The sequence below is a fragment of the Mustelus asterias genome, chromosome 23 (assembly GCF_964213995.1).
Source record: "Mustelus asterias chromosome 23, sMusAst1.hap1.1, whole genome shotgun sequence".
In the NCBI taxonomy this organism is placed as follows: Eukaryota; Metazoa; Chordata; class Chondrichthyes; order Carcharhiniformes; family Triakidae; genus Mustelus; species Mustelus asterias.
In genome coordinates this window covers 49,599,950-49,614,862 of record NC_135823.1, presented here as the reverse complement: position 1 = coordinate 49,614,862, position 14,913 = coordinate 49,599,950, and the positions used below count along the sequence as shown (strand labels likewise).

Here is a 14,913-nt window from a genome sequence, read left to right as displayed (position 1 = left end):
AGTTTCTACTTCCATTGTTCTGACTAATAACTGATATTAACACAAATTCAAATTCTGATAACATCAAGATGTGATTAACGATAGGACCCAGACAAATTCTAACACCATGGGTCTCTCCATCAATATAGTGGTCACTTTCTGCCTTATAAACTACAGCCTTTAAAGACTGATGAAAATGTTTATAATAAACGTTAGAGCAGAGTTAGCCCAGTTTGCACAATACATTTCTTGTGACGTGAAATCAACAATAATCCCAAACAAGATGCTTTCAAATCATTAGGGTGACAATCTAAAATGTTCAGACTACCTCTACAGCGATTTACCTGAAGTCTTCCACAATTACCTGATAATAACTATAATTGTCACAACCTCACAGCTTGCTACCTCTTTGTTTCTTTTGCATCACCTTTATTGTGAGTCACTTCCACCCTCAATGCTTCCTCATATTCTGCTCCATGTCAATTCTCCTGATAACTGTGCTGTCATTCTTTGACAATAGTGCCACTCCATAACCAGATTAATAACTTTGAAATATTCATCCCTCTTGTCTCCATCTTGTATACAAAAACTTGTGACTATAAAAAGGGAACTCACATTTCTTTAACACCTTTCATGACCTCAGGGTATCCAAAGCGCTTTGCTGCCAATTAATACTTTTGGAGTGTAGTAACTATTTTTAAATAGTTGTCATGTGGGAAATGCAGCTGTCAGGTTGCACACAGCAAGCACTCACAAACAGCAATGTGATAATGACCAGATCGTTGGTTTAGTAGCATTGGTTAAAGGGTAAATATTGACCAGGACACCTGCTCTCCTTTAAATGACAGTGCCGTGGGATCTTTTACATTTACCTGAGAGAGCAGAAGGGGCCTCAGTTTAATGTCTGTGGGACAGTGGGTGGGATTCTCCGCTCTTGTCCATGGCAGACCCCATTGTGAGTGAGAATGGAAAATGTGGCACTTCAACCAAAACTCCATTCACTTTCAGCGGCACTGCAAAATCCCAACCGCGAATGAGGATAGAGACTTTTGGTCAGTATTTCCGACTGCGCAGCACTCCCTGAGCATGCACTGGGAATGGGAGTGTGGATTATATGCTCAAGATACAGAGGTGGAACCCACAGACTTCTGACAGAGGGATGAGAGCAAAACCAAGACTGACATATGAAGCTAATAATGTCAGTTCCATTCAGGTAAGTGCAGCAAGACCTGGATAATATTCAAGCTTTGACTGATAAGTGACAAATAATATTTGCATTACACAAGAACCATCTCCAACAATAGAGAGTCCAAGCAACTCTCAATGAAATTCAATGGTATGAACATCATTAAATTCCCCACCATCAACATGCTGGGGGTTACTATTGACGAGAAACTGAACTGGACCAGCCATACAAACACTGTGGCTACATGAACAAGTCAGAGATTAGAAATTCTGTCACAAGAGAATCCTCCCCTGATTTCCCAAAGCGTCACATTCCTGACAAACAAGGAGTGTGATGGGACACTCTCCACTTGCCCGGATAATTCTAGCTCCAACAACACTCATGAAATTCAATACCTTCCAAGACAAAGCAGCCCGCTTGATCAGTACCCCATTCGCCACCTTAAACATTCACTTCTGGCACAGCATTGGCACAGTGATGGCAGCAGTGTGTACCATCGACAAGATGCACTGCAGCAACTCACCAAGGCTCCCTCAACAGCATCTTCCAAACCCCAACCACTACCACCTAGAAAGACAAGGGCAGCAGATGCATGGGAACGCCACCAACTTCAAGTTCTCGTCCAAGTCACACACCATCCTGACTTGGAAATATGTCACTGTTGCTGGGTCAAAAGCCTGGAACTACCCCCCCCCCTCCTAACATCACTGTGGATGTACCTACACCTCATGGACTGCAGTGGTTCAGAAGTTGGCTCAACACCACCATCACAAGCACAATAATGAATGTTGGCCATGGCAGTGACATCACATTCCATTTCCCTATTTGGCATCACATTTCCTTATCTATCACCTGATTCTTACACTTTATTTTGGTTTTTCTTTTGCATAAATGCAAAGTACCTTGAAATTATTTTCTTTAGTTAATGGGCGTGTTTAGTTCATGGGTGGCACAGTGGCACAGTGGTTAGCACTGCTGCCTCACAGTGCCAGGGACCTGGGTTGGATTCTGGCCTTGGGTCACTGTCTGTGTGGAGTTTGCACATTCTCCCCGTGTCTGCGTGGGTTTCCTCCGGATACTCTGGTTTCCTCCCACAGTCTAAAGATGTGTGCATTAGGTGGATTGGCCATGTTAAATTGCCCCTTAGTGTCAGGGGAACTAGCTATGGTAAATGCATGTGGTTATGGGGATAGGGCCTGGGTGGGATTGTAGCCAGTACAGACTCGATGGGCCAAATGGCCTCTTTCTGCACTGTAGGAATTCAATGACTAATAATTTGTTAATTTTTTTCTAGAAAAATGCAGTTAGGCTGCTAGCTGGCATATTACTGAGGCAAAAATCACAAAGTTAATATTTAATCAGGACTTTCCGCATGTTCTGTTTGGCTGTTCTCCAGGTCTGAGTTACTAGTGAACAGACTCGGATGTAAATTGGCGAATTCCCAAAACCCGTGTCTCTCACATAGGATAGTTCTGTGGGAATGGCTGAGGAGCTGGTCTACATTGGATCCGGGGAGATTGCACAGCTCCTGCGGTATTCGGAGCTGCTCCCGGTGCTGGAGAGAGCTCTGGCCAACTTCTCCAGTGCAGGCGGCGGGGGAGTGCAGCAGCCGCTGCGAAGCACGGTGTCCGTGGCCAAGCACAGCGGGTGAGAACCCTGACCCAGGGATCGCACTGCGGACGGTGGATTTACAGAGGGAGAGCCGGGGGCCACATTCTCACACACTCCCAACTCCTTACAAAACTTCTGTCAGCAGCAGGCCCACACTGATCAGAACCATACAAACCACTACTTGGAGGAGAACTTCCCAAGTGGTGGTGTTGCCCTGTATCTGCTGCCCTTGCCCTTTTAGGTGGCAGAGGTTGTGGGTTTGGAAGGTGCCATGGTGAGTTGCGGGAGTGCAGCTTGTAGATGGTACACACTGCTGCCAGTGTGTGTCAGTTGTGGGGGGAATGGATGTTGAAAGTGGTGGATGGGATGTCAATCAAGTGGGTTGCTTTGTCCTGGATGGTGTGGAGCTCCTTGACTTCTATTGGAGCTGCACTCATCCAGGCAAGTGGAGAATAATCCATCACATTCCGGACTTATGCCTTGTTAATGTATTTTATACTCTGTTGTTGTACAGTGTTTGTTGTCATTCTACATACAGTAAGAAGTCTCACAACACCAGGTTAAAGTCCAACAGGTTTATTTGGTAGCAAATACCATAAGCTTTCGGAGCACAGCTCCTTCGTCAGATGGGGTGGATATCTGTTCTCCAACAGTGCACAGAGACAGAAATCAAGTTACAGAATACTGATTAGAATGCAAATCTCTACAGCCAGCCAGGTCTTAAAGGTACAGATAATGTGGGTGGAGGGAGCATTCACCACAGGTTAAAGAGATGTGTATTGTCTCCAGACAGAACAGCTAGTGAGATTCTACAAGCCCAGGAGGCAAGCTGTGGGGGTTACTGATAATGTGACATAAATCCAACATCCCGGTTTAGGCCGTCCTCATGTATGCGGAACTTGGCTATCAGTTTCTGCTCAGCGACTCTGCGCTGTCGTGTGTCGTGAAGGCCGCCTTGGAGAACGCTTACCTGAAGATCCAAGGCTGAATGCCCGTGACTGCTGAAGTGCTCCCCCACAGGAAGAGAACAGTTTTGCCTGGTGATTGTCGAGCGGTGTTCATTCATCCGTTGTCGTAGCGTCTGCATGGTTTCCCCAATGTACCATGCCTCGGGACATCCTTTCCTGCAGCGTATCAGGTAGACAACATTGGCCGAGTTGCAAGAGTAGGTACCGTGTATCTGGTAGATGGTGTTCTCATGTGAGATGATGGCATCCGTGTCGATGATACGGCACGTCTTGCAGAGGTTGCTGTGACAGGGTTGTGTGGTGTCGTGGTCACTGTTCTCCTGAAGGCTGGGTAGTTTGCTGCGGACAATGGTCTGTTTGAGGTTGCGTCGTTGTTTGAAGGCAAGAAGTGGGGGTGTGGGGATGGCCTTGGCGAGATGTTCGTCTTCATCAATGACATGTTGAAGGCTCCGGAGGAGATGCCGTAGCTTCTCCGCTCCGGGGAAGTACTGGACGACGAAGGGTACTCTGTCCACCGTGTCCCATGTTTGTCTTCTGAGGAGGTCGGTGCGGTTTTTCGCTGTGGCGCGTCGGAACTGTTGATCGATGGGTCGAGCGCCATATCCTGTTCTTATGAGGGCATCTTTCAGCATCTGGAGGTGTCTGTTGCGATCCTCCTCATCCGAGCAGATCCTGTGTATTCGGAGGGCTTGTCCGTAGGGGATGGCTTCTTTAACGTGTTTAGGGTGGAAGCTGGAGAAGTGGAGCATCATGAGGTTATCCGTGGGCTTGCGGTACAGTGAGGTGCTGAGGTGACCGTCCTTAATGGAGATGCGTGTGTCCAAGAATGCAACCGATTCCGGAGAGTAGTCCATGGTGAGTCTGATGGTGGGATGGAACTTGTTGATGTCATCATATAGTTGTTTCAGTGATTGCTCACCATGACTCCAAAGGAAGAAAATGTCATCGATGTATCTAGTGTATAGCATCGGTTGAAGGTCCCGTGCGGTGAAGAAGTCTTGTTCGAACCTGTGCATGAAGATGTTGGCATATTGAGGTGCGAATTTTGTCCCCATGGCTGTTCCGTGTGTCTGGATGAAGAACTGGTTGTTGAAGGTGAAGATATTGTGGTCCAGGATGAAGCGGATGAGTTGTAAAATTGCATCTGGAAACTGGCAGTTGACGGCATTGAGTACTGAGGCCGTTGCAGCAATGCTATCATCGTGGGGGATGCTGGTGTAGAGTGCCGAGACATCCATTGTGACGAGGAGTGCTCCTGGTTCAACTGCTAAACCGGGATGTTGGATTTATGTCACATTATCAGTAACCCCCACAGCTTGCCTCCTGGGCTTGTAGAATCTCACGAGCTGTTCTGTCTGGAGACAATACACATCTCTTTAACCTGTGGTGAATGCTCCCTCCACCCACATTATCTGTACCTTTAAGACCTGGCTGGCTGTAGAGATTTGCATTCTAATTAGTATTCTGTAACTTGATTTCTGTCTCTGTGCACTGTTGGAGAACAGACATCCACCCCATCTGACGAAGGAGCTGTGCTCCGAAAGTTTATGGTATTTGCTACCAAATAAACCTGTTGGACTTTAATTTGGTGTTGTGAGACTTCTTACTGTGCTTACCCCAGTCCAACGCCGGCATCTCCACGTCATTCTACATATACAGGAATAAGTGAAAGTGGCCCTCCTTTTACCCCAATTTTTTCCTCCCCTCCCCCTCCTCACCTCAGACTGTTGGGAAATTCCTTGGTCTTACTTTGATCATTCTGCAAATGGAGAGATGTTTAACACACAATATTTGCGTCAGTTCGCTTTTTGTAATGAGGGAAACGTGTTCAATCTTTCCTGATTTATTTTGATTTCATTTATTATTGTCACATGTGTTAATATACCGTGAAAAGTGTTGCTTCTTGTGCACTATACAAAGCATACCGTACATAGAGAAGGAAAGGAGAGAGTGTGGAATGTAATGTTACAGTCAAAGCTAGGGTGTGGAGAAAGATCAACTTAATGCGAGGTAGGTCCATTTAAAAGTTTGATGGCAGCAGGCAAGAAGCTGTTCTTGAGTCGGTTGGTGCATGACCTCAGACTTTTGTATCTTTTTCCCGACGGAAGAAGGCGGAAGAGAGCATGTCTGGGGTGCGTGGGGTCCTTAATTTTGCTGGCTGCTTTTCCAAGGCAGTGGGAAGTGTAGACAGAGTCCCATGGTTTGTGTGATGGACTGGGCTTCATTCATGACCCTTTGTAGTTTCTTGCAGTCTTGGGCAGAGCAGGAGCCATGCCAAGCTGTAATTTTAAAAACTTGAAGCTCTCAACCATTTCTACTTCGTCCCCGTTGATGTAGACAGGGGGCATGTTCTCCACTATGCTTCTTGGAGTCGATGACTATCCCCTTCGTTTTGTTGACATCGAGGGGGGGATTATTACACCAGTTCACCAGATTGTCTATCTCATTCCTGTACTCCGTCTCGTCATTGTTTGAGATGTTTATGTAACGAGTCACACAGTTTCTACTTTTTCTGCTGAACTGACGGTTAAACATTGCTTAGTTTTTTAGGAGTAATGCCTGCGTACAGCGCAGAGGATGATGCCTTGGCAACAAAAATCGTCAGATTTTATCAAAGAAGCAGCTCTACCACCTCATCGCATCACGCAACAGTGCTACTGTTTGACCCAAGCAATGGCATCTTAAAGGCAGTACGTATGGGGAGATGGTGGCATAGTGATAATGTCACTGCATTGGTAATCCAGGGGCCTGGTTACTGATCTGGGGGACACAGGTTCAAATCCCACCATGGCAGCTGGTGGAACTTAAATGAATAAACCTGGAATGTAAAACTAGTCTCAGTAATGGTGACCATGAAACTACCATTGATAGTGGTTAAAAAAACATTTGATTCACTAATGCCCTTTAGGGGAGAAAACCTGGGCTCTTTACCTAGTCCGGCTGGCATGTGACTCCAGAGCCATAACAATGTGGTTGATTCTTAACTGCACTCAATTCAAGGGCAATCAGAGATGGGCAACGAATGGTGGCCTTGCCTGTGATGACCACATCTCATGAAATAAATATTTTGTGTGTATGCTCCAACCTGTATTTCCAGTTGTAACAATTGTGTATACTGCATTACTGTATCTTCAGTCCATGTGTAATAGCAACGTGTGTATGTGGGCTTCCCCCGCATCCCAAAAATAGGTCCTGGTATGTGGAAGTCCAGCCCACAGTATGGAAATACGAGCCCATTGGCTGATATAAGGCTGGTTCCCACTGTAGAGTGTTAACATTGGCTTGTCAAACTGTTAATCAGCCTGGGAATTCACACTGAGGGAAGTGAGTGCAGATACAGAAACAACACACGGTAGCACAGTGGTTAGCACTGCTGCTTCACAGCTCCAGGGTCCTGGGTTCGATTCCCGGCTTGGGTCACTGTCTGTGTGGAGTTTGCACATTCTCCTCGTGTTTGCGTGGGTTTCCTCCGGGTGCTCCGGTTTCCTCCCACAGTCCAAAGATGTGTGGGTTAGGTTGATTGGCCAGGTTAAAATTGCCCCTGAGATGCATAGGTTAGAGGGATTAGCGGGTAAATATGTGGGGGTAGGGTCTGGGTGGGATTGTGGTCGGTGCAGACTCGATGGGCCGAATGGCCTCCTTCTGCACTGTAGGGTTTCTATGATTTCTATGATTCTATGATTCTGGTTTATATGTAAAATTTAAACCTTTCAATCATTGACAGTAAATTGCAGTACGCTGTGACCTCCATTTTGTGTCCCAGGGCAAGGAATCCATCTTCAATACCGGGAATAGGAGAGCGGAGAACTCCATGTTTAATTTTTGCATGTTTGGTGCAGTCATGAAGATGAATCTAAAACAACCGGACCTACATTTTCCTTGGGTGCAGCGATTGACTCGTGACAGACAGGAGGGATTTGGGGTCAATGGGATATGAAGCAGGGAAAACTGGGTTGGTAACTGGAGTGTCGATAGTTGGTGGGGGAGGGGGGGGGGGACTACATATTATCTGTTGAAGGGTGATTCATTTTTCTCTGTGTTCCTGAAGGTGATGGATGGGGCAGTGATCACCGATATGAGAACGGCTGCAGTTTCTGCCATAGCAACTAAGGTAACGAAAAATTGTCAATGTGTGGGCAACATGAGATCCATAAGACCGTAAGACGTGGGAGCAGAAGTAGGCCATTCAGCCCATCGAGTATGCTCTGCCATTCAATAAGATCATGACTGATCTGATGTGATAATCCTCAACTCCACTTTCCTGCCTTATCCCCATAACCCTTGATTCTCTTACTGATTAAAAATCTGTCCGTCTCAGCCTTGATCATACTTAACGTCCCAGCCTCTGCAGCATCTGTGGTAAAGAATTCCACAAAATCACTACCCACTGAGAGCAGAAATTCCTCCTTATCTCTGTCTTAAATGGACAATCCCTTCTGAGATTCTGCCCTCTGGTCCTTGACTTTCCCACAAGGGGAAACAACCTCTCAGCATCAGAATAAAAGCAAATTACTGCGAATGCTGGAATCTGAAACCAAAAGAGAAAATGCTGGAAAATCTCAGCCTTCTCTCCTTACAGATGCTGCCAGACCTGCTGAGATTTTCCAGCATTTTCTCTTTTGCTCTCAGCATCTGCCCTGTCAAGCCCCCTGAGAATCCTACGGCTCAATAAGTCACCCCTCATTCTTTTAAACACAATGAATCGAGGCCCAACCTACTCAGCCTCTCCTCATGAGAAAATCTCTCCATATCTGGGAACAACCTAGGGTGGGATTCTCCAATCACATACGTTCCTGCCCCGCTGCCAGCGAGAATGGAGAATTTGGCACTCAGCCAAAACTCCATTCATTGCATCAGGATCAGAGAATCCCAGCCACAGATAAGGTCAGATGTTTCCGGTGCTAGCGAACCTTCTCTGGACTGCCTCCAAGCCGGGAGATCTTTCCATAGAAGGGGTCCAAAACTGTTCAGTGTTCCAGGTGTGGTCTAACCAGTGCCTTGTATAGTTTATTATATAGTTTAGCAAGACTTCCCCATTTTATACGCCGTTCCCTTTGAAATGAAGGCCAGCATTCCATTTGCTTTCCTTATTACCTGGTGAACTTGCATGCCATGTTTCCCTGGTTAACAGTCACTTCACTTCAAAGCATATTTGCAGAGCGACTCAGGCATGTAACACACTAAATCATTCCTTAATATAGTGATAGCTGTAGGAACAATTGCAGACCTGGGGGACGGATCACCCCAGTTTTTAATGCCACTCTCAATGATTGTCACGTATCATGCACCCAGCTTTCTCAGAGAGCGAGAGAGAGGAAACCCAGTGCTGTTTTGTTCAATTCAGATTCCTTGTCTAAATCTCAGTTTTGTCCATTTTGATTCAGTATCTGAAGCGGAAGAACCTGGACGTGTTGTGTATTTTGGGAGCCGGGCCTGTGGCTGTGAGTCACTATGAAATCTTCACCCAAATGTTCCCATTCAAGCAGGTGCTTTTACAAATTTCCTCTTTTCTTCTCTCCATCTTTCATGTACATGTGCGTGCATCCGTGTGTGTGTGTGTGTGTGCGTCCGTGTGTGTGTGTGTGCGTGCGTCCGTGTGTGCGTGTGTGCTTGTTCTGTTGTTAAATGAAGGTATCTTTCAGCATTAATTGTTTGCTAAAGAACTTGTTAACGTTCTGAGTTACACAGTACTGGTATTCAGCGCTTCACAAGCAAATATAAAAATAAACTAATGATCCATGTAGGCCATTTGGTCCATCGTGTCCCTGCTGACTCTTTATTGAAGTGATCCAGAGCTAATTCCGCCTGCTTTGCTACTTCCTCCTAATCCTGTATCTCCCTCTGCTTCACACTTTCATCCAATTTGCTTTTAAAAGTTGTCATGGTCTCTAGCTGTGACCCTCTGTGTAACCCAGGGGGCAGCACTGTCACCTTTGAATCAGATCGTGGGTTCAAGATGAACTCCAGAAACCTGAGCAGAAAAATCGACGCTGGCACTCCAGTGCAGTGCTGAGAGTGTGCTGCACCACTTATAGATAAGACATTAAACTGAGGCCTCATCTGGCTCCTCGGATGGATAAAGTAACAGTTTTAACAACACCAGGTTAAAGTCCAACAGGTTTATTTGGTAGCAAATACCATTAGCTTTCGGAGCGCTGCCCCTTCGTCAGATGGAGTGGAAATCTGCTCTCAAACAGGGCACAGATTTGTAGCAGATTTCCACTCCATCTGACGAAGGAGCAGCGCTCCGAAAGCTAATGGTATTTGCTACCAAATAAACCTGTTGGACTTTAACCTGGTGTTGTTAAAACTGTTACTGTGTTTACCCGAGACCAACGCCGGCATCTCCGCATCATGACTATCCTTGGATGGATGTCAGAGATCCAATGGAACTATTTAGAAGATTAGGGACATTATTCCCCCTGTCCAGGACCAATATTTACCCCTCAATCAACATCACAAAAGCGCAGCTTATCTGGTCATTATTATGTTTCTGTTTGGTGGGACCACTAGAGGAAATAATATTTCCCATTGTAATTTTAATGAGCTCAGTTAAATCTTCTCTTGGTTTCTTTGCTCCGGTGGAAGTATTTCCAGTGTTTATTTATCTGCTATGTTTTCAACTAAGTGAGGTGGTTGAGGCAAATATGTTATCGACATTTAAGACTTACCTGGATAGACACATGAACAGATGGGGAATAGAGGGATACAGGCCGTTGGTCTAGATAGGACAACTTGATCGGCGTGGGTTTGGAGGGCCGAAGGGCCTGTTCCTGTTCTGTACTGTTCCTTGTTCTTAACTCCTGATACGTTGGTCATTGCAGGTGAGAGTGTGGAGCCCAACTCGAGAGCGGGTTGAGAGGTTTGCTGAAACAGTTAAGGGACCGGTGCAGATTTGTGCATCGGCAAAAGAGGCTGTTCTCGATGCTGATGTGGTGATAACGGTCACCATGGCAATGGAACCCATCCTATTTGGAGAATGGGTAAAGCCTGGAGCTCATGTTAATGGTAGGTAACGACCTCATTGAGCTTGTGGGGCGAGGGGTAGCTGGAAAATATTTACCTTAGTGTTTCTTTTTGGGGTCAGTGTGTTGAGAATTTAAACAGAAAGTTTGGGAGATGTTTTCAAAATCATAACTTAAGGAAACATTATACTAACTGGGAAATGAAGGGGATTTGAGCTTTCGAAAGCATGACACTGCATCAGGGAAGCATGATTGGCTCAATCCCAGGATATGCAGTGTGCAGCTCATGCTGAGTGGTCTCGATTCAATCCCAGGATTCAAGGTATCCAGCTCCTTCTGTTGCCGATTTTTGTTTTTTTCCCCACTTTTTACATCCTTCCCTCATATTCTGAAGATGTTCCAACTCACTTTGCCCCTCCGTAAAGTATTTAAGTGTATTATGTTGATAAATACACAAGCAAAATTCACACACAGCAAGATCCCACAAAACAGTAAATGAAATGAGTTGCAAATTAATCTGGCCAAAGGAGGAATGTTTGTTGGGGACAACTTGCTACTCTTCCTGAGTTGGGTTCTGGTTAGAGGTTCCATTTAATGGCACCTCCGACAGTGCAGCACTCCCTCAATGCTGCCTCTCTAACAACACAGTGGTCTCTCAGTATTACAACAGTCCATCACTCCCTCAGTCCTGCTGCTCTGACAGTGCAGCACTCCCTCAATACTGCCTCTCTAACAATACAGTGGTCACTCAGCACTGTAATAGTCCATCACTCCCTCAGTCCTGCTGCTCTGACAGTGCAGCACTCCCTCAATACTGCCTCTCTAACAATACAGTGGTCACTCAGCACTGTAATAGTCCATCACTCCCTTAGTCCTGCTGCTCTGACAGTGCAGCACTCCCTCAATACTGCCTCTCTAACAATACAGTGGTCACTCAGCACTGTAATAGTCCATCACTCCCTCAGTCCTGCAGCTCTGACAGTGCAGCACCCCCTCAATACTGCCTCTCTAACAATACAGTGGTCACTCAGCACTGTAATAGTCCATCACTCCCTCAGTCCTGCTGCTCTGACAGTGCAGCACTCCCTCAATACTGCCTCTCTAACAATACAGTGGTCATTCAGCACTGTAATAGTCCATCACTCCCTCAGTCCTGCTGCTCTGACAGTGCAGCACTCCCTCAATACTGCCTCTCTAACAATACAGTGGTCATTCAGCACTGTAATAGTCCATCACTCCCTCAGCGATGCACTGAGAGTTGCACCCATGTGCCCAAGTCTATGGAGTGGAATTTAAATCACATCCTTCTGATGGTCTTGAGGAGAAGAGTAAATCTCCTAAAACAATGTTAAGCGTTAGTGTTTCCCTAGTTCAATTCTCTAATGTGTGTTTATGGTATTTTAGCTGTTGGAGCTTGTCGACCAGACTGGCGGGAGCTGGACGATGGGCTAATGAAAAATTCGGTTCTATATGTGGATAGCAGAGTGGGAGCTATGAATGAATCAGGAGATGTTATCCTCTCAAAGGTAATGCATTTCACTTTGGTTCTGTGATTTAATTGGTGTTTGATGTTATTGTCCAGCCCTTCACTAATTCTTAACCCTCTTGCTGTTCTGATGGTTGCACAAAACTACAGACCGTCCATATTTTCCATCCTTGTCCTTCCAGCTCTCTGGGGATCTTCAGCCCAAATCACCCAGAATCCAACCTCTTTCCTGCTCCGCTGTGTTGCCATGCAAGTCAATTTTCGAGGATAAATATACTTTCTGATACATCCTGTGAGTTTAATCACCCATCATATTCTGCAGAAACGATTACAGGCACTCCCAGATGCTTCAGTGAGTTTCTGAATCACAAAGACCAGGAAGCTGTCGCAGGTTGAGATGGTTGTCTTGCCCTGTTCATGGGTGGCACTAATGGTGCCTCTGGATTGGAGAAGGGAAAAGCAGTCAGGGTTCCTACTCCTAACTAGTGACATCTTGCTCCCCTTCTCCTCCGCTCTTTTTCCCATTGGTGGAAAGTGCATGTGTGTTGCCAGCCAGTGAGAATAGCTGGTGATGCACACCAAAGTCAAATAGGCACAATTGTTGAGGTCACAGGTGAAGAATGACCACTTGAGCAAGAAACCAGAAGGGGAGAAGCAGGCAAAACTGTCAGGGCAGGAAAATTAGTGCAGTAAGATCTAAAAGGGAAATCCGAGTGAGTTTGTAATATATCCCAAACCGATACTTACTGAAGTGAAATCCTGATTGTGTACAAGCATTGACTTGCCCTTCATTTTCCACTTGTTTGGATTTTAACTGTTCTTTCAATTAAAACCATAAACAATCTCTGATTGTAAAGTATTTGTTGATTGAAGTTGATGGAACAAGGAGGGCAGCCGTTTATCAAAGACTCTTTTCAATTTATCGCACAGGCTGAGATCTTTGCAGAGCTGGGAGAGGTGGTGAAAGGAACTAAACCTGCTCTGTGTGAGAAGACCACAGTTTTCAAATCATTGGGTGAGAACAAACAAACTATTATTGAAGGAGCTGATGACAGGACAAAGCTTGTCATTCATTGCTGCTCTGTGTTACGATGCAAGATTCATCAGAGCCGCTAATTTGGTGAACAAATTGCAACCTTTGGACATATTTTATTCAGCCGTAGACTTTGTTTAATTTTTGCAGTGTTTAATTAAAGGATAAATAATTCACAGAGTCACATCACAAAAGTACGGAGTCCACTTTAACAGTGTGTTTTATGGGTCGGTTTATGCTGGAACGTTTGCTTCGTGCATTGCATTGACTGAGAGTGCAGCATATCTCCAGTCTTACGTTGACCTGGAGAGTGCAGTATAGCTCTTGTTTTATTTCCACTTTGACTGCTTTTTGAGCTACCAAATCACAGCACCATTCACCCTCCAATTTATGATCTTTTTTGTGTGTATGAGCGTCAGCAGGTCAGTGACTTGCATCACTCCAAGTCCGATCTGGCCTCATCCGGCCTCTCATGCATTTGCAGCAGGATTCGCTGTCGATTTGGGGTGACCGTTTGGCTGATTTTACACCGAATGGGCACTGAGGCCACAATGGGATCAGCACTGACTGGGGGAGTGGGAATTGAACCAGGACCTTGCTGCTTTTCGTCAGTCAGTGGACGACTTTGCTGAAGTCTTTTTGTTTTGTGTCTTCATTTCTTCCAGGAATGGCCATTGAAGATACGGTGACTGCCAAACTGGTTTACGATCGTTGGGAAGTTAAAAATAAACAAAAATCATAACATCAAAAGGCGGCAGTTTCCCTTCTGCCGAAGATTGTTTCGCTGAATTGGATGAGGTTGAATCAGAATAATGAGACAGCTAAAAGAAATGAATGATGCATTTGCTAAAAGCTTTGGGTGTTCACAAGTTAGAAACCCCTCTTGTACACAGTACAGGAATTGCAACTCAACTGTTACTAATGTTTGTTACATGTTTAGATTTCAACATCTTCTAGAATCATATAGCCCTTTGAAAGAGCTGTTCCAATTAGTCCCACACCCCTTCTCTTCCCCATAATATCTGCTTTCAAATTAATCTCTAGTAATTGTGCTTACAGACACTGTGTCAAAACATTTCAAAGAGGAGACAGCTGCAAAAATCAGCCAAACTGACACCCTAGCCTTATGATATATGTAGATCAAGTTATTAATGAGATTACCAGTTGACTTTACATCCAAGTAGAAATAAAAAGCCTCAGGTTTTTCTGGTTTGTACCATTACTGTCCCTTCTTGTCTCGAGTGAAGATTTATTTTAACACGGTCTTAGCATGAGACTGAATGCCGGTCCAATGATACAATCTATCAGCATTTGGAGAGGTGGGATTCCAGTTGCATGCAGTGAGGAGCACACAGAGCAGGTTCTGTAGATGGGGTGTAGTTATGGTGGAAATTAGGAAGATTAGGGCTCTGGATAAAGGTTATGGAATTAATTTGGGATCACATTCCATAACTGGATTCCCGGGTGAAACACAGTTTTGTTGCGTAACATCAACAGAAAATTGTCAAAAACTCAGACAAAAGTTTCTTGCTCCTGGGATATGGAACAATTCCAACAATGGAATATCCAAGTTGCTATTTTTGCTTTTGATTTGTTACCATCCTTAGTGAGACTGCTTGGCTTGTCCATTTAGACTGTGTCCATTTGCAACGTTGAGTTTTCCACTTTTGGACACAAATTAATCA

General features: G+C 45.2%; 1 protein-coding gene across 3 annotated transcripts; it reads left to right on the top strand.

Moving 5' to 3' along the window:
- The first annotated feature begins 2,561 nt into the window (after window positions 1-2,561).
- On the top strand, window positions 2,562-14,457 carry crym (crystallin, mu). 3 transcript variants are annotated; one of them, XM_078240544.1, is made up of 8 exons: window positions 2,564-2,812; window positions 6,287-6,434; window positions 7,793-7,855; window positions 9,129-9,230; window positions 10,569-10,752; window positions 12,114-12,235; window positions 13,126-13,210; window positions 13,894-14,457. In XM_078240544.1, the coding sequence occupies exons 1-8, from the start codon at window positions 2,646-2,648 to the stop codon at window positions 13,968-13,970; spliced, it is 948 nt and encodes a 315-aa protein (XP_078096670.1). In that variant the 5' UTR covers window positions 2,564-2,645; the 3' UTR covers window positions 13,971-14,457. The 3 variants fall into 3 exon arrangements, with proteins under 3 accessions (XP_078096671.1, XP_078096670.1, XP_078096672.1); XM_078240546.1 differs by having other exon boundaries at window positions 2,754-3,050; XM_078240545.1 differs by lacking the exon at window positions 9,129-9,230 and having other exon boundaries at window positions 2,562-2,812; window positions 13,894-14,455.
- The last annotated feature ends 456 nt before the right edge of the window (window positions 14,458-14,913 follow it).

Excerpts from the sequence above, each read along its gene's own strand:
- crym (XM_078240544.1), top strand. The coding sequence starts at position 2,646 with ATGGCTGAGGAGCTGGTCTACATTGGATCCGGGGAGATTGCACAGCTC. Across the intron at positions 2,813-6,286 it reads TCCGTGGCCAAGCACAGCGG|TTTTTTAGGAGTAATGCCTG; the intron begins GTGAGAACCCTG and ends AACATTGCTTAG. Across the intron at positions 13,211-13,893 it reads CACAGTTTTCAAATCATTGG|GAATGGCCATTGAAGATACG; the intron begins GTGAGAACAAAC and ends CATTTCTTCCAG.